The sequence below is a fragment of the Glycine soja genome, chromosome 10 (assembly GCF_004193775.1).
Source record: "Glycine soja cultivar W05 chromosome 10, ASM419377v2, whole genome shotgun sequence".
Lineage (NCBI taxonomy): Eukaryota > Viridiplantae > Streptophyta > Magnoliopsida > Fabales > Fabaceae > Glycine > Glycine soja.
Genome location: NC_041011.1, coordinates 4,775,575 through 4,794,259, shown reverse-complemented (window position 1 = coordinate 4,794,259; position 18,685 = coordinate 4,775,575). Strand labels below are relative to the sequence as shown.

The following is an 18,685-nucleotide window of genomic DNA, read 5'->3' as shown; positions in this document are numbered from 1 at the left end:
TTTACGTGGCATCATATCACACATATACAACTCCCTTATTTGGCCCTATTTTCACAACTTTTTGTGACTTCTTTACCCAAAAAGTTTTATATTTTCAAGTAAACTAATTCTTTAAAATATTTTTGATTTGTATCCAAATTGATTTAATTGTCAAATTATTTATAATTATTGCAATTAAGATTTTTTTTTAACTCCCAGACTTAGATTATGAAATATTCATATTCGTATAAATTTTTTATTCTTTAAATTGATTATGAGATTAATCTTTAATTTAAAATTTAATTATATTTAAATTTCATTTTACTTCTCTAAAAATATTTGATGGGTCTTTTTTTCTTTTCTACTTTACCTAAAGTATTTACTCCTTTTATTAATGATTAATTTTTATCAATTGATAAAAGATCTTTTTTTAGTCACATTTTCTCTATTAAAAAAAATTACAAAATCTTAACAAATTTAAGTCCACTAAAAAAATATTGTTAAGAGTTTTATTGTGTTGCGGCATGGAAGATGATAAATAAAAAACATAAACATTTACTATTTTGAAATTTTAATAATTATTCTATATCATAATAAATGATTCTTTTATCCTTTAACTTTTGCTTTAAGATACATTAACAATTTTTGTTTTAATAATGACTTTTTTTTTAAAAGATGCGGCTTAAAGATTCTTTAAGAGATTTACTTTTAAGAAAATAGAATTATTCTAACTTTAAGAAGATTACCGTAATTAAGTATCGACTGATCAATTGGAAATGTTTTAAGTCTGTTTTAAAGCACAACATTGTTTGGTTTCTTCAAACACAAATGATTCTATATTTATTGTGGTCCTATTAGTATCAGATTATTTGGCTCAGCGGGCGCACACACTAATTGATGCTAATTGCACATATATGCTATGTAATTTCTAGTATAAAATTCAGTATCAATGTTAAATCGATCGCCTTTACACACATATATAGTTGAATCTGTATAAGAAATTCCAAATATATTTCTATGATGAAATTTTGATCTTTAAACCTTTATTTTTGTGTACCGTGATCTTTAAACTGTTACTTATTAAACTGGTTTTATTAATGCAACTTAATATCATACGATGCGTTAAAATATAATACCGAGTTAGAGGAAGTAATTCAGTCATATATAGCCCAAAAACAACAAAAAACCAGTCATATATACAGCACCTAATTACTTCATGATTGATTAACACCGTATGCAGTAAATGTAATATGAAATTTGGCAAACTATATTATTGGGGAGAAATGCAAGGACACCCTGTACACTGGAGTAGTTTATAGGATTAAAGAAAGGGAGAAAATAAAGGACCACTACACCCGATGCAATATGCTCTTCAAGGATCTTTATTCCAAACTCAAACGGCTGATAATGAAAAATTGACCATTGGACTAATTTAATAAATGAGGTGTTTATTGCTTAATTGCATGATTGAACCCATTAGCAAACCCATAATGCCCTCAACTGCTTTGGTTTTATTATGATAAAAGAATCTTGAAAGTTTTTACTATCAAGTATTTCATATATTAAAATCTTGAAAGTTTTTATTCTGATTTAATACTTTATTTATTTATTTTTGAATTCTTAATTTATTTTTCTATAAAATTTTGGTCTTGTTAATTAGTGTTTCGTCACCATTAGTTAAAAAGTATTTATTTAATCGTTTTGTTTAAAGATATACTTGTATTTAAAATAATTGTTATTTTAAAAAATTAATTGTTTATATAAAATTAAAAATATTGATGATCTTTTTAATTTAATCATCATCTCTTAATGTTTTTAACAAGTAAAATAAGAGAAAACACCAATAGAGCGAAAAAGTAATTAGTCATTTTTTTTTGGCTTTTGGTAATAGAGTTTAGTTATGTTTAGCTTTCCAGCACTGAGGTTTGGTTTGGAAACTTAATGACATTTTTTTTTTGGCAACATCTTAAGTGAAAATTATTTTAAAATACATGAAGTATATTTTTATAAAGGAAAATAATAATAAATATTTTTTTATTGTGCACAATAATCGCCCTTAGGTTAAAATTTGTGATTTCAGCCTTTCAGGCACATTACTTCAGCTTTTACCACTTGCCCAAACATGATAGATTCTAATAAATGTTTACTTCGTGTTGATTTGAGCGGGAGATTGAAGTTAATCAAACATGTGAAGTGATATTGAGTTACGTCCAAAAAAAAATTTTAATTGTAATTTAGATATCTTAATTTTTTAAATTTATGATTTTCATCCTTTTTTAATTGTAACATTTAATTCTTTTAGTTTTATAATTTTATGATTTTAATCATAGATTATTTACTAATAAATGTGATTATTAGAAATATTAAAAATTAAATAAATATTATTAATCATTAAATTTTTTTTAATAAAAGACTATTAATCCTAATATGATGTTATTGTTGATAGAGTGCATGCAAAAATTAAATAGAGATAAAAGAGGTGTTTGTTGAAAAAAAAAATAGAGTGTTATGAAAAATTAGAATTAATAATTTTTTTATTTGAATTCTTAATAATTATTAATTTTTGATTAATTTATAATTAACTTAATAATTTAATTAATTAGAATTATTTGTTAATAATTTATTAAGAGAATCAAAATCATCGATTCATAAGACTAGAGGGATCAATTGTTATAATTAAAATTTAAGTGACTAAAATTATAAATTTGAGAAACTAAGAAACTAAAATTACAATTAAAAAAAAAAAGATAACGTGGGTAGAAAATATATGTTAGAAACATTTTCTAACCGTATTAGAAAGTTAGCCTTTCATGTACTAAGAGGATTCTTTTGGGGGAAAAAAATCTCAATATTTATGTTCACAAAATGACACGAGAGTTTTCTAAAAAAAAAATGACATGAGAGTTCAGTTTATCCCTACACACAAAAAATAAAATAAACATCAAAGTTTAATTTTATCCCTAAATTTTATAAAAAATAACTTTTATGGTTGACCATAAAAGGGTGAAAAAGTTATTAAATGCGTATATTCATGGCATATTTGATGTAGACTCACGCAAAATCTGGGGGACAAAATCTGTGGGCAAATATATAAGTTTTTACATTTTGTTTATTTATGAAACACATGCTAACTTTTACATGTTCTAAATTGAATTGCCGAGATAATACCTATCAGATAATGAAATAAAAGTGTTTTTTTAATAAAAATAGTATAATACTAAAGTTATAAGAAATGAAATTAATTTCGATATGTATTTAATAAATATTTCGTGTATTCTACAAGTATAATTAAAACTAAAAAAATTGAAAATATAAGTAAGTTTTTTATAAAAAAAATTGAAATTATAAGAAAACGTGTTTAATTAATTTAAATGTATATATTAAAATGATAAGTAACTTAGGTTACAAGAATAATTTTAAAAAAATGAAAGAAAAAAAAATAAGAGCATAAAAAAATGAGATTAAAGCATTTCTAATTTTTATGTAAAAATCTTAAAGGATAGATGAATGTCTGTCTTCGTCCACAGATAATACAGAGCACAATGAACACATTGACTTTAGATTTTCCACTTTGCACTCGAAACACACTTATTAAAAACGAGAATGTCGAAGATATGATAATTTAAAACCTCTCAAGGACATTAATTATTATTATTAGAATTTGATTTCCTACGGTTGTTAAAGTAAGGGAAAAAAACACACCAAAAATTCACTTTTAAAATCTAAATACAGCCTATAGAAATTAATAATTTAAATTTCGTGGCACACAATTATTAGTATCAATTTTCTTAACACCACTCTTAAATTATTGGATAAATTATATGCGAGGTTTATTATACAAAATATGGATGAAGGTTATTTAAAAAAACTTACACATAATTCCCATAATAATAAAACATATCTTGAAAAAGAGAATAAAAAATGTTTTAGTAACTCTTCAGATATATACAAATCTATATCATGCCATTTTTCTGAATGATAAAAAAATCTTTATCATGCCATTGTCATTAGTCTCCATTTTTTTAAAAGAAGGTTGGGAGGTTAGCGTATCATTGGAGCATAGTTGGATAAATATAAATAAAGACAAAATAAAAGAGACAGTGACCAACAAATGAAATTTTTTTGTTGAGGTAGGCTTGTTTGTTAAATTTAATAAATATTTAATGTTAATTAATAATTACATAATAAGCGAGTACACTCTAATTAGTATTAATCTATTACCTATTTGTTCTAACAAAATATCATATTATTACCTACTTGCATGACTTCGAACTCCAAATATCGGAAACAATGAGAATAATGTTTTAGCCTGCCAACAGATATTTTTGATAATGACTGATGATAAACGTATACCTTAATATAGGATAGATTCATTATATAGGATGAAAAGAAAAAAAAAAGATAAAAATAAAAAAATAATAAATGTAATAAGTAACGTGACAAAAAAGAAAGAGACAAATAAAAAATAAATAATTATTTTAGTCTCCAAATATATAAATTATCAATAATTTAATGTTTGAAAGACAATTTTTTTAATTTAATAACTAAATGATAAATGTGTAAAAAATATAACAATTAAGATGTGATATTTAATGATAAAAAATTATAAAATATTAGAAGATATGATAATATATTCTGATTTTATATAGTTGTTATATCTATTAGATTTATCTTTAACCATTCTATTAGATTTATCTTTAGTCATATCTTTATCCTATATATCTTTTGCTTGTAATCTTGTATATAAGCGAATGGTGTTTAATGAATCATTGAAGGAAAAAATTCCTTTCATGGTATCAGATTGCTTAGGAAAAGATTTTTGAACCTTCCTCAGCCTTCCGCACACAGGCCCTAGCGCCGTTCAGCCCCTTTCTTCTTCTTCTCCCCTTCTTCTCCATCACTATGCCTGACTCAAAATCTACCTTTCATTCTGCTCTATATCCAACATCAAGAATCATGTCCCAATCATTCTTGAGATGGAAAATGTCCAATACGCGACATGGGCTGAACTTTTTAAAATTCACGCACGAACCCATAGGGTAATTGATCATATAATTTCTCTGCAGGATGGCAAGCAGAAGGCACCACCAATGGAGGAGGAAACAAAACTCTGGTTGACACTAGACGTCACTTTTCTACAATGGATTTATGCCACCATTTCTCATGATCTTTTACATACTATTCTTGAACCGGCACCACGGCAATGGAGGCTTGGAATAGGTTACATGATATATTCCAAGATAACAAACACTCTTGTGTCGTTACACTTGAGTATGATTTCACCCACACAACCATGGAGGCCTTTTCAAGTGTCTCTGCTTACTGTCAACATCTTAAGTCATTGTCGGATCAACTCAAGAACGTCGGCTTTCCAATCGATAACAGTAGGTTGGTTCTGCAATTGGTGTCTAGTCTCACTGAACCCTACAAGGGAGTGACCACACTCATCCGTCAAAGTGATCCCTTGCCTCAATTTTATCAAGCACGGTTGATGCTTGTTCTTGAAGAATCCGACATCAAGAAGGCGGCTCAGACCTCTTCCTCCGCCATGGTGGTTCGTGACTCGGATGAATCTCAAGAGATGTCTGATCATTCATCAGCACGCTGCACAAATAATGGTGGAAAACGGTATCCAAACCGTGGCAATTCTAGAAAGAATCGCAACAACACTGGTGGTCGTGATAACTCAGGCGCTGGCAAGGGAGGCTTTGATGGCGGGGGTATAGGTGGCGGTGGCAACAATCGCGGGGGTGGACAACAGTAGCCCCAGAACAACCCCTGGCCTGCAAGTCAGCAATGGCCTTGGCCATGGATGCAGTGGGCCATTCCTTCTTGTCCGTACTCAGCTGCTCCATGGGCAAGACCCAATTATCAACAACCTCCGCACCAACAACCTGGTATTCTTGGGTCTAGACCTCAACAGGCATACACAATCACAACTCCTACTCCAACAAACATCGAGGCTGCAATGCACACCCTCGATATTACTTCTCCGGATCCGAATTGGTATATGGACACCGGTGCCACCTCTCATATGACATCCACCTCAGGTAATCTCACGTCTTATTTTAATATGAGCAATCATCGTGGTATCACTGTTGGTAATGGTCAATCAATTCCTATTCGTGGTTATGGTCAAACTAACTTGCCTTCCCCACATCATCCTTTAGCCTTGAAAAATGTCCTTCATGCTCCTAAACTAATCAAAAACTTAGTGTCGGTTAGAAAATTTACCATTGATAACTTTGTGACTGTTGAATTTGATCCCTTTGGGTTTTCTATGAAGGATTTTCAGACAGAGATGCCTCTAATAAGGTGTGAGAGTCGGGGCGCGCTTTATCCTATCACCGAGTCCTCCACTCCAGCCACTTCTTCCTCTACTTTTGTTGCCTTAGCTCCTTCTCTTTGGCATGAGCGGTTGGGACACCCGGGAGTATCTATCTTGCATTCTCTTAGGAAGAATAAATTTATTGAATGTAATCAAATTAGAGATTCTTGTATTTGTCATTCATGTTCTCTTGGAAAACATATTAAGTTACCTTTTGTTTTATCACATTCTCATACTCTTATGCCATTTGATATTGTTCACATTGATCTTTGGACATCACCTGTTTTGAGTTCCTCAGGGCACCGATATTATATCTTGTTGTTAGATGATTATTCTAAATTTTTGTGGACTTTTCCTTTGTCAAACAAATCAAATGCTTATTCCACATTCATAAATTTTAGAACTTTCATCCGAACGAGAAGTAAAGAATATACAATGTGATAATGGTAAAGAGTTTGATAATAAGCCTTTTTGGGATTTTTGTAAAGTGAATGGCATTTCTTTTCGATTGTCTTGTCCTCATACTTCTCCTCAAAATGGGAAAGCCGAAAGGACAATTCATACAATTAACAATATTGTTCATACTTCACTTGCCCACGTGTCATTACCTCCTTCCTTTTGGCATCATGCCTTGCAAATGGTAACTTACCTTTTCAATATTCTTCCTCATAAGTTATTAAACTATAAATCTCCTCTTAGGGTTCTTTATCATAAGGATCCGACCTATTCTCATCTTTGGGTTTTTGGGTGTTTATGTTATCCTCTATTTCCTTCCACTACCATAAATAAATTTCAACCCTGCTCTACTCCATGTGTTTTTTTTGGGATATCCTTCGAATCACCGTGGTTATAAATGCTATGACTTATCTTGTGGGAAAATAATTATAAGTCGTCATGTCATTTTCGATGAGACACAATTTCCATTTGCTAAATTACATACTCCTCATATCCATACTTATGATTTCTTAGATGATGGCCCAAACCCATACGTGGTCCACCATTTAGTGTCTTAATCCACTACTCCTAATGCTCAAACTCCTGGTCTATTTCCATTTGGTCCCAACTCCCCTAATATTGCAACTAGCCCAACCATTCAGCCAAAGAAGAATATTGTTAATTGTACAAATTGTCCAGCGACTGCTTCCCTTCCTCCTAGTCCAGCCCCTTCTTCACGTCCCAGCCCACCTCCTCGGGCTGTTACACACAACCAACATGGGATAGTTAAGCCAAAGAAGATCTTTAATCTTCATACCACTGTTGCTAAATCCCATCTGCCACGTAACCCCGTGTCGGCCCTTCAGGACCCAAATTGGAAAAAGGCTATGGATGATGAATTTGATGCTCTTATTAAAAATAAGACGTGGGAGTTGGTGCCCCGTCCACCTGATGTTAATGTAATTCGGTCATTATGGATTTTTGCCCATAAAGAAAAATCTGATGGTTCTTTTGAGAGACATAAAGCCCGTCTTGTAGGCGATGGCAAAACTCAACAGGTTGACGTAGATTATAGTGACATATTTAGTCCGATGGTCAAACCAGCAACTATTCGCACAGTTCTGAGTCTGGCTTTGTCTAAGGCATGGCCCATTCATCAACTTGATGTCAAAAATGTTTTCTTACATGGTGAACTTAATGAGACTGTCTACATGCATCAGCCTATGGGTTTTAGGGACCCGCGAAAACCTAATCATGTTTGTCTGTTAAAGAAGTCTTTATACGGGCTTAAACAGGCATCGTGGGCTTGGTATAAGAGATTTGCTGATTTTGTTCATACACTCGGGTTCTCTCATAGCACTTCGGATCATTCTCTTTTCATTTATCAACAAGGTACTTCTATGGTTTATATTTTGTTATATGTGGATGGCATTATTTTGACTGCTTCCTCTGATGAGCTTCGTAAGTTCATTATTACCCTTCTTAGCTCAGAATTTGCTAAGAAGGACTTGGGATAGTTGAGCTATTTTTTGGGCATTGTTGTAACTCATCATGCAGGTGGTTTGTTTTTATCTCAAAAGAAATATGCCATGGAGATTATTGATCGTGCTGGCATATCTTCTTGTAAGTCATCACCTACCCCTGTTGATACTAAACCAAAGCTTAGTGATACATCAAGCACTCCATTTGAGGATCCGACTCTATACAGGAGCCTTGCCGGGACTCTACAATACCTTACTTTTACCAGACCTGACATTACATATGCAGTGCAACATGTGTGCTTATTCATGCATGACCCAAAGGATGAGCACATACACGCTCTCAAGTGCATATTGCACTACATTTAGGGTACTATAGACCATGGTCTTCATCTTTATCCATCATCTACATCCACTCTTGTTTCTTATACGGATGCTGATTGGGGTGGATGCCCGGATACGAGACGGTCTACTTCTGGGCATTGTGTATTTCTTGGTGATAATTTGATCTCTTGGTCAGCTAAACGACAGGCTACTTCGTCCAGATCTAGTGCAGAGGCGGAATACCAAGGGGTTGTCAATGTAGTTTCAGAGTCATGTTGGTTGCGAAATCTGCTTTTGGAGCTTCATTGTCCGATCCAGAAGGCTACATTGGTTTATTGTGATAATGTGAGTGTGATATATCTTGCGGGCAATCCGGTTCAACATCAACACACTAAACACATTGAGATGGATATACATTTTGTTCGTGAAAAGGTTGCTCGTGGTCAAATTCGAGTTTTACATGTCCCGTCTCGTTATCAGATTACAGACATATTTACCAAAGGACTTCATTTGGTGTTATTTGAGGATTTCCAAGACAGTCTCAGTGTCCATCGACCTCCCGCTTCGACTGCGGGGGTGTGTTAGAAGATATGATAATATATTATGATTTTATATAGTTGTTATATTTATTAGATTTATCTTTAATTATATTTTTAACTATTAGGCTTATCTTCAGTTTTATAGTTGTTATATCTATTGAATTTATCTTTAGTCATTCTATTAGATTTATCTTTAGTCATATCTTTTGCTTATATATCTTTAGCTTGTAATCTTGTATATAAACGAATAGTGCTTAATGAATTATTGAAGGAAACAATTTATTTCATAAAATTTACCAATTAATTTGACATTAAATCATATCATAAGATATAATTATCATACTTTTTATACATTATTTAAGTATTCAAGTTTTTAATTTTTAGGAACTAAATTGTTAAGAATTTACTCATTAATCAACATGGTCATTTACCTTAAAAATAAAAAAAGATGAAAAGATGATGAACGAGGAAGATTATAATTTGTGTATGATAATACATGTATGAAATGTATTTTGTATTAAATTGGGAAAAATATGAAACATGTCTGCTTCAAGCTTACACCACAACTTGTCTCCATGGTGCTTCTCCTCTCCCTCTTACTATATTATTCTCTCTGCGCTTCTTTTCAGGCAATTTCCATCTTGCATGATCCTAGGAAGGTTTCATCTATCTTTCTTGCAGAATAAACATTTGTTTCCATTGTTCAGCTCAAACGTCAGTTGTTTTTTCTCTTTGGTTTGGTGGGTCCCCCACTGAACATGGCAACTGAAGCTGCAGGATCTTCCAAGGACAACATTAACCAAGGCCATGGCACTACTGAAAATAGGGCTGATACCCCAATTCAAAAGGTCTTTCAATTGCTGTCTCTATTTTTCTCTTGCTTTGTACAAACAGTTTTCTGTGTTTTTGTTTTCATGACTTGAAGGCTGTGGTTGTAGGTGTTCTGTTTCTGCCTTTATTTTCTTTCCCTTTTTCTTTTTAATCTGTCATTGGTCATAACCTTTCTGTGTCAGGTGTTCATGCATGACTAATTGGTCTTTTCATCTTGTATGTGTTATATGCATAAACATGAAATATTGGTCACTTGAATTGAATTTATAGAAGAGATAGGAATTTGGGTTCTGGTAAAGGTTGGGAATTTGGTTTTGCAAATTTCCCAAGCAGAAATTTAAATTGTAGAGGTTTAAATTTCTGAGTTTTGAATTTGAACAAGCAGACAAGAAGATGGTGTAAGCTATGTTGCCCTGGTTCATAATTTGTTTTACCATGCTCAGATGTTTCTAGCTCTCAATTGTGTAAATTGTATTTTCCATATCAAAATTAGATACTTCTTACAAATTTGGGAAATATATTTGACACTAAAAGTTGTATGATCCTCGAATTATCATTCCATGAGTCCTTTCTCTTCGAATTTATGTATTATTGAGTTTCATTTGTTCTGAAAGCATGTTTAGAAAAATTGGTGGTTCTCACCAAGGTATAGTAGTTGTCAAGAATCAAATCTTCAATCACGCTTATCAGCAGAGCGTACCGAATATCTTCTAAGGATTTTCAAATAGTATAGTGCTTGTGAGATGTGACTACTATGATTTGTTCCCATTCCATTTGCGAAAGCTTCTACATTTTTAATGATACCAATTGTTTGATGAATTGTATGGTTCTGCCTTACATACACAGCCCTCTTTTGAGATTACACAAGTATTAAAGATTATCAGAATTCAGATTACTTTCATGCCATCCTACTCTGTGTCTCCCCTATGCTGGCAAATGCACCATATTTATAAGCACTTTCTTCTATGAAGGGGAAAACTATCAACAATTTAGATATTCCTTGAAAATTAGTTCAATTGAAAATCAACCTTTACTTTAGTACCCTCCAACTATCTACACGTTTCTGATATATTTGTGTATTAACTATAGGATTTATTACTTTGCAGCTCAATGAGTAAATATTTTCCTTTTCTACTCTTAAGAAAGTTTTCTTCTGCTTCTTTATACATAGGGTCCAGCATCATCTGAAATAACCGAGGAATTCCCAAGAGAACAACATGGGACAAGGCAAAACCTTATCTTGGATATTCCTGCAATATCTCAGGAGGAAGCAAGAAAAGATTATGCGAGGATAAACATGCCTCTAACTTCTCCTCCAAGAAGACTGATTTTTCCTCCCGGTCTAAGTCCTGTTTTCCCAAGAAGCAAAAAATACCCAGGTCCCTCCTCATCAAAAAGTAGATAAAAAATTAAAACCTTTCTTCCCAAACTCAGTTTGAAATTTCGCAACACAAGTTTGGAGATTGAAAAGGCTACCTTCCTAGCACTTGAAGGATCAACAATTCTAACCAAATTCATATCTACTTAAATGGATTGGATCTTGAAAAGCCTTCTTAAGGGACATTATCTCGTCACCAGGGGTGGACATGGATTGGATTTTTAAGAATTCAATCCATATCTACTTAAATAAATTGAATCTTATATTTATATTCACATTTTTAAAAAAATAATTTGGATTCAAGATCCAATCCATTTAAGTGGATATGAATTTGGCATATCCAATCTATATCCACTTAAATGATATAAGGATTTTTATTTTTTTTTTACAAATTTTAGTAATTAAACGCTAAAAAGTGAAAACGTAGCACTTGTCCATTAAAGGGTTATTTTCAACAGACTTTGGTCAAAAATATTTTCAATCGATCTTGGTTAGGGTATTTTTAGCCTACCTCAATCAGGGCAATTTCGACTAATATTGGCCTGTATTTTTAAACCAATATCAACCAGGACTATTTTTTTTTACTAATATAGGTCAGTATATTTTCGGTCGACATCGGTCAAGGATGTTTTTGGTCAATCTTAGGTAGAGTTTTTTTTTTTTTTGTAGAGGTTGGCTAGGATTTTTAGTTAATGTCGGTCAGTGATATTTTTTTGTCGACATCGACTAAGGGTTTTTCGATCAGCGTCAACCATGACTATTTTTCGGCTGACGTTGGTTAGGATTTTTGCGACCGACAACGAAAAGTTTTTTTTTGCCGATGTCGATCGTTGATATTTTTTGGCCTACATCAGTTGAGACTATTGTTTGGTTGACATTGACTAGGTTTTTTTGTTGACTCTGGTTGAAACTATTTTTTTTTGTTGGTGTCAGCTAGGGTTTGTTGGCTAACATCAGCCATGACTATTTCTTTTGATCGGTGTCGGCTAGGGATTTTTTTGTTGACATCAACTAGGGTTTTTTTTATCGACGTCAAATGGGGGAATATTTTGGTCGATGTTAGTTAGTTTTTTTGTTCAATGCCGGTTGATGATGTTTTCGACCGATGTTGACAAAAAAATCCCAACCGACATCAGCAAAAAAATAGTTTCGATTGACGTCGACCAAAAAATCCTACCTGACATTGGCCAAAAAAATTATCTGACGTTAACCAAAAAATCCCTAGTCAATATCGACTGGAAAACCTACCTGACGTCGACCAAAAAATAATTTCGATAGATATTGAAAAAAAACCGTAGGTGACATCAATAAAAAAATAACCTCGACTAATGTCGGCCAAAAAAACTTTAGATGACAGCAATCAAAAAATTGTCCTGACCAACTTTGGTAAAAAAAAACTCTTACCAACATTAACCAAAAAACAGTCTCAACTGATGACAGCTTAAAAATATCATCAGTTGGCCAAAACAACTGTAGATGGCATCAACTAAAAAATAACTCCTGCCGAAGTTTGCCAAAAAAACCTAGCCGTCATCGTCCAAAAAATTATACTGGATTTAAAAATCCAAGCAAATATCCAATCCATATCCAATTAATTGGATTGTATTTAAAATCCGAAAAATTGGATTTGGATATAAAATTACACCATTTAAATGGATTTAAAGTGTATTAGATTGGATTGGATAAAGATTGGTGTTATATATTTGGATTTTTTTGCATAGTGCTACTTGTCACACCCAGAGGGAAGAAAACATCATCCTTACCGGTAACCGCAATTGCTTATTCAAATCCAGGGTCTGTACATGGAGGGAACTTGGCTTTTGCAGAAACAGCTGTGAGTAGCTTGACAACTAATGCAATATGTTAAATTATAATTATTATATTTAGTTATTTAACATTTTTTGACAATAGAAATGGTTAAAATCATTGTGGAAAAAAACTGTTTCTTCCTTGGAATGTTTCTGGTGATGCTTTATATTCATGAAACCAGGTTTTCTGATGTGATTGTATTGGTGTGTTGTTCTCTAAAACTGTCAGTTCTCTTTTTGGTTGTTGAATAGACTAAACTTGAAAACGCCAAACAGATGTAGTGTGGCATGGCATCATTCAAGAGATTGTTCTTTCAGTAATGGTTTTAATTCACATTATCAATTTTAAAATTTTCCTCACATGGTATTTCAGATTTATGCAATTGACCCTTATGTTTGAATCTGTCAGTTATATCTTGGCATCATCATAAAAAATTATTCTTTAGTATTCATTAAAACCTACTTGTACACTTCACAGATTTCACGCACATAGCAATGAGCAGTAACACCTGCTTCCCTTTTAATTAACATTTTCAATGATATTTTCATTTTGCATGTGGTGGAGTTGATTCAGCTGATTTGTTTTTCTTCCTCTAGTCATCTAGTGAAGAAACCATGATTGAGTAAGCATGGTATCAACACATTCAATATTAGTATGGGTTTTACATACACCAAGTTCATATAGTCCAATGCACTAAGTGGCTTTCTTCAAAAGATGCATCTCTTCAGTTTCTGCTTTATCATTACTACGTATCCCTTTCTTCAAGTTATTCTGAAGTCTGCAACATTTCAGTTTGATATGTTAAAGCTATAAAATAAAATTTTCACATTATTATGCTCCAAATCATCATTAGACATTTGTTATCTCTAAGATAATTTGGTACTGATTTATATGATTATGTCTAATTTATACCTCATTTTTACAGAAGAAAGAACTGAATTTTCCAATTCGTCGGTCCCGTTCAGCACCTATGCTTAACAAAGAAGGTAACTCGCCTGTACGTGGCATGTTTCGTATAGTTCCGACCACACTACGATTAGATGAGAAAATTGCCACAACACCACCTATGACATCTCCAATTCATGATACTGGTAATATTTCTTTTTCAGAATTGTTCTATGAAGATACGTTAACCTCAGAATCTTCAAAAATGTCTTATTTATCTTGACTAAACTAAACTATATGCTACGCGGAGATGGACTTAATTTTGTTGTTTATATTCATTATGACTATCAACTGATAACTTCAAATGACTGTAATGCTCATTCCAATTAATTCAAAGAGGAGAAAGGCTAACAATAACACATCATTTACAAACTATATAATTGGGTGAATTTCGTGTGCTAAAAAGTGAGTGGGCCTATGTGTTCAGTGGGACTCAGAAAATTCCCCCAATAATTGAGTCTATTGCTAGCATTGCTCTTTAAGGATTTTAGTATGCTTGTATCACTGATTAAAATATAACACTAATAACAATTTTTTATGTTTGATTATTCTACAAAATAGATTCCTAAACTGAAGTTATTTTACTGGCTCAACTGTTATGTGTTTACTTGCCTAAAATTTCAGTGAATCCAACTAAGCCTGATTCATCTTCACCATGTTCATTTCTCTCCTGCTCATTTATCATATCCTTTCCTTCTTTATTAATTTTTTTTTATTATCATTCTTTTCCTTTCTCCTTCTATTCAATGTCCGGCTTCAGCTGTTAACCTTTTCAATTATTATATTTAATCTGTGTACAGGACTAGAAGTAAAATATATTGGGTTCTATCTCATATTTGAGTTGAAATATATTCTCTTTGGCTATGCAAACTTATTTTTCAGGGTTAACTAGTGGCTTTGATAGTATTGCTATTTTACAAATCTTAAGATATCGGTTATTAGCTTGGACCTCTAGATTAAGTTACTTCAATAACTAATTTATGCATCTAAGTATTTTGGTTCAGTTAAAAATGAGGATGTTGGTGAAGATATTCCTGAAGAAGAAGCTGTCTGTAGAATTTGTATGGTTGAACTTGGAGAAGGTGGTAATACTTTCAAATTGGAGTGTGGCTGCAAAGGTGACCTTTCATTGGCACACAGAGGATGTGCAGTCAAATGGTTTACCATTAAAGGTAATAGAACATGCGATGTGTGCAAGCAAGAAGTTCAGAATCTAACTGTCACTCTTTTACGAGTTCAAAATGGTCTGGCACAAAATGGTCTGGCACAAAATGGTCTGGCACATAACATGCTAGGGGCTGATGCTTCTCGATACAGGTAAGGCCAAACTAAATTGCTGTGCTTGAATGTTTTTGGATTGTTTTTATTTTTTTGAGGGAGTTGAGAGGGGGCATGTAACTTTCTAGACTTTTAATATTGATTTGATGGCTCAGCAATGTAGGCCTTGTTTTATTGACAAGCTTCAATCAGTGATTTTTAGTTACACTGATAGACTATACATCAATTTGATTTGAGAAAAGGTCTCTAGTTTGCCTTGACTTGCAAGTGACACGTATAACTTCATGTCAATTTTAGTGGTATCAGAATCCTTTTGGGATTTTAAGGAAGCCTAACTTTTTTTAGCCCTTTCTCTGACCTGAATATCTTTCAGTATTATTTCCAACATGGTACAACAGAACATTTGCAATTTTTTTGCAGGTTTTGGCCGGATTTTGCCATTCTTGTTGTTATCAACATGCTGGCTTACTTTTGGTTTCATGTAAGTTTAACTACTTAGATAATATTTCCTTTAGCCCATGTGAATTCCTGTTGTTATCGATGGACAGGTGTCTAATATGGGATCTGGTACTATAGTCCATTGTCTCGCATTTTCATGTGTATTGGGTTCTCTTGCAAGCTTTACAGCTACAGTAATGGGTAAGGCTTTTTTCTACTTTTAGATAACTCTGTGTACTTGAATTCGTCCTTTGTTATTCTGCAATATATAACTAATTCCTCCAAAATTTTCTTAGTGAGGAGAAATCATGTATGGATTTATGCAACTGTTCAGTTTTGTCTAGTGTTTCTCATTGAACATCTTTTCTTCTCACTGGTAAGAAATTATTTTTGCAACCATAGTTACAGGACATTTTGTGCTTTTTGTTAATTTTTGGGAAATAAGAAACTGATCACTCCGAGGACAAGTTTTATGAGTCCCATGTTGAGTAGAATAGAAAGCTCAATATAGTTCTTAAACCATAAGAAGATTATCTCCCCAAATAGACTAGTCTTTTAGTGTTAATGTACAACATTACTTATGTCACAAGGCTTTCTTATGTAAGCAAGTCATAACATGCAGCTAAGTACCCTATTTCACACCATTCCTTTCTCAACTCCACGCCTCTGGGAAAATTATCCAGGCCTATTTGCATTCAAACTAAAATCAGATTATAAAAAAGAATTGTAGTTAGCAAAATTTTGTTACAGGCGTGTAGAGCCATGCTCAGTGAGCAAAATGCTGATCACTTTGCCACTTTGCCTTCAGTTCTAATCATAGAGCACTAGCCAAAATTTACATATTCAAAATATTTCTTAAATCATGTATTTTTATACATTTATTTGGGATGGCAAGTTTCATAGGTCAAATATCGATGCTGTTACATGTACTGGGATGGCAGTTGTAATGTGTGGAAATTTTATTCTTACGGAGATTTTGAAGTGGAGGGGAAGATCACTGGCTCAGTCGAATCAACAACAAGGTTCCCAAGAAGCAGTACCGCCACCTGATCAATCATCTACAATCCCTCATCAAGCTCAGATTGGTTCTGAACAAACTGAAAGTAATTTGGGAGAGTCTCATGCACAGAGGAGTTGACAGAATGTGATACTCAAATATGTTTTGATCTCTAAAATATGACTTTTTTCCTCTTTTTTAATTTTAATCAGTTTTAGTTCCTATATTTAATAAAAAAAAATCATACTTCTTTAAGTCCCTCACATCAAGTATAAAAAAAAATATGATTCTTAAGAAAATAAAATAGAGATTAATTTTGAAACAAAAAAAGTTGTATTTTTAGGGATAAAAATATATTTAAGCTATTGAGTGAATGCTGGCATCATAAAGTTATCTGGCTGTACATAATGTAAATATTGTATAGACAGGTTTGGGCACATTAGACTCTTGTTCTCCTTTTTGATGCCATGATACATAAAGGAATAGACATGTATCATGTATGGCATCCATTGTTCACTCTCATTAGAAAAAAAGACACCAATACTTGTAGAGAATTGCTTTGGCTCTGTTGCTTGGTGTATAGTTTAAGAAAGGTTTTTTTATACTACAATAATGGTTGAAGTGATGAATCTTCACATTCCAATTTATTCCAGTCATGTGATTGATAATCTTTTGTTGGTAATGCAATTCTGTTAGTTGTCCTTTTCGTTCCATATATATTTACTTATTTAGTATATATTTTAGATTTTTCATAAAACGGAAAAGATACTCACTTCTTTTGCTGCATTCAAAGCTATTCTTCTGTTACAATGTAGTTTGTGATATTTTTATTAGTAAAAGTGACAGGATGAAAAGACACTCTCCCATATTAATTTTACCTTAGTTGTGACTACTCAACTAACTCTTAGACACTAAAGGATCTATTTGGATTTTGAGAAGAATTGCTTATCAAGTGGGAATAGTTACCATTGGTTTTTGTTGGAGGAGAAAGTAGTAGAAGAGACAGCGTAAGGTAAGAGTATATTTTAGAATTAAAGGAGCTTATATTTTTATTTAATGAAACTCATATTTAAATATATTGAGATAATTAAATAAAAGATAATGTTCCTTGATTTTAGGAGATGTTATTGATAACTAGAAAATAAAACCATAAATTAACTTGTCCATAACAATAAAATAACAAATTTGACTTATTCAAATTAAAAATACTTTGGTAGCATCAGCATGCTGAATTATAGTGCTGAAATTGCTTCCTTCTCATGTGACTGAGTCTTTTCAAGTTTTTAGTCGGAAACTTTAAATATTTCTCGTTGTGTTCAATTTTTGCATTTTTCTCTCTCAATTGTATCTTCTTGTTTGTATGCTCCTGCTATCTCCAAAGTAGATTTTTCTTGTCCCTTTGTTGCTGTCAACAACACCATTACAAGATGTGAGAGCTGTAATTTTAGAACTAGCTTGATCTTCATCAACCTTTTGTTTTTTGTGCCATAATTTAGTGTTATTCTCTTTTACTAGAATAGCAATTTTCTCCTCCTCCAATTGATTTAAAGCAAAGTTATATATTTCCTTTCGTTTTTACTTTGAGAATATCTTTGTCACCAGTGTCTTTAATCAAACAGCTTTTGTTCTCGAAGTATAACCTTTTTTAACTAGTTGTCCAACACTAAACAAATTTTGATCAATTTCAAGAACATACAACACGTTAGAAATTAACTTTGTACCTCTATCGGTTGATATTGCTACAATTCATTTTCCATTCACAGTTATGTACTTGCCATCTTCAACTCGAACCTTCAATGTGCATGAATTGCTTAGTTCCTTGAATAGATCCTTATTTTTTGTCATGTGGTTAGTACAACCATTGTCAATAAGTCAATTCTAACTTGATTCAATGCTAGAGAAACATAGCAGAAAACAAGTACTCCT

General features: G+C 32.4%; 2 protein-coding genes across 7 annotated transcripts; both read left to right on the top strand.

Annotated features, from left to right (window-relative positions):
• The first annotated feature begins 5,182 nt into the window (after positions 1–5,182).
• LOC114370287 lies at positions 5,183–5,743 on the top strand. Its single transcript, XM_028327590.1, has one exon. The coding sequence runs from the start codon at positions 5,183–5,185 to the stop codon at positions 5,741–5,743; it is 561 nt and encodes a 186-aa protein (XP_028183391.1).
• Positions 5,744–9,534: 3,791 nt separating this feature from the next.
• LOC114369638 (probable E3 ubiquitin-protein ligase MARCH10) lies at positions 9,535–17,402 on the top strand. Of its 6 annotated transcripts, XM_028326869.1 has the most exons (10): positions 9,535–9,661; positions 9,765–9,931; positions 11,086–11,293; positions 13,014–13,126; positions 14,027–14,192; positions 15,051–15,363; positions 15,745–15,805; positions 15,873–15,963; positions 16,059–16,138; positions 16,658–17,402. In XM_028326869.1, exons 2-10 carry the CDS (start codon positions 9,842–9,844, stop codon positions 16,898–16,900), a joined length of 1,365 nt encoding a protein of 454 aa, XP_028182670.1. In that variant the 5' UTR covers positions 9,535–9,661; positions 9,765–9,841; the 3' UTR covers positions 16,901–17,402. The 6 variants fall into 6 exon arrangements, 5 of the variants coding, with proteins under 5 accessions (XP_028182670.1, XP_028182671.1, XP_028182669.1 ...); XR_003657675.1 differs by lacking the exon at positions 9,535–9,661 and having other exon boundaries at positions 9,668–9,931; positions 15,901–15,963; positions 16,658–16,710; XM_028326870.1 differs by lacking the exon at positions 9,535–9,661 and having other exon boundaries at positions 9,668–9,931; positions 13,086–13,126.
• The last annotated feature ends 1,283 nt before the right edge of the window (positions 17,403–18,685 follow it).

Coding starts and splice junctions, on each gene's coding strand:
- LOC114369638 (XM_028326869.1), top strand. CDS start 9,842: ATGGCAACTGAAGCTGCAGGATCTTCCAAGGACAACATTAACCAAGGC. Junction 15,364..15,744: donor GCTGATGCTTCTCGATACAG/GTAAGGCCAAAC, acceptor ATTTTTTTGCAG/GTTTTGGCCGGATTTTGCCA. Junction 16,139..16,657: donor AACATCTTTTCTTCTCACTG/GTAAGAAATTAT, acceptor TGGGATGGCAAG/TTTCATAGGTCAAATATCGA.
- LOC114370287 (XM_028327590.1), top strand. CDS start 5,183: ATGGAGGCTTGGAATAGGTTACATGATATATTCCAAGATAACAAACAC.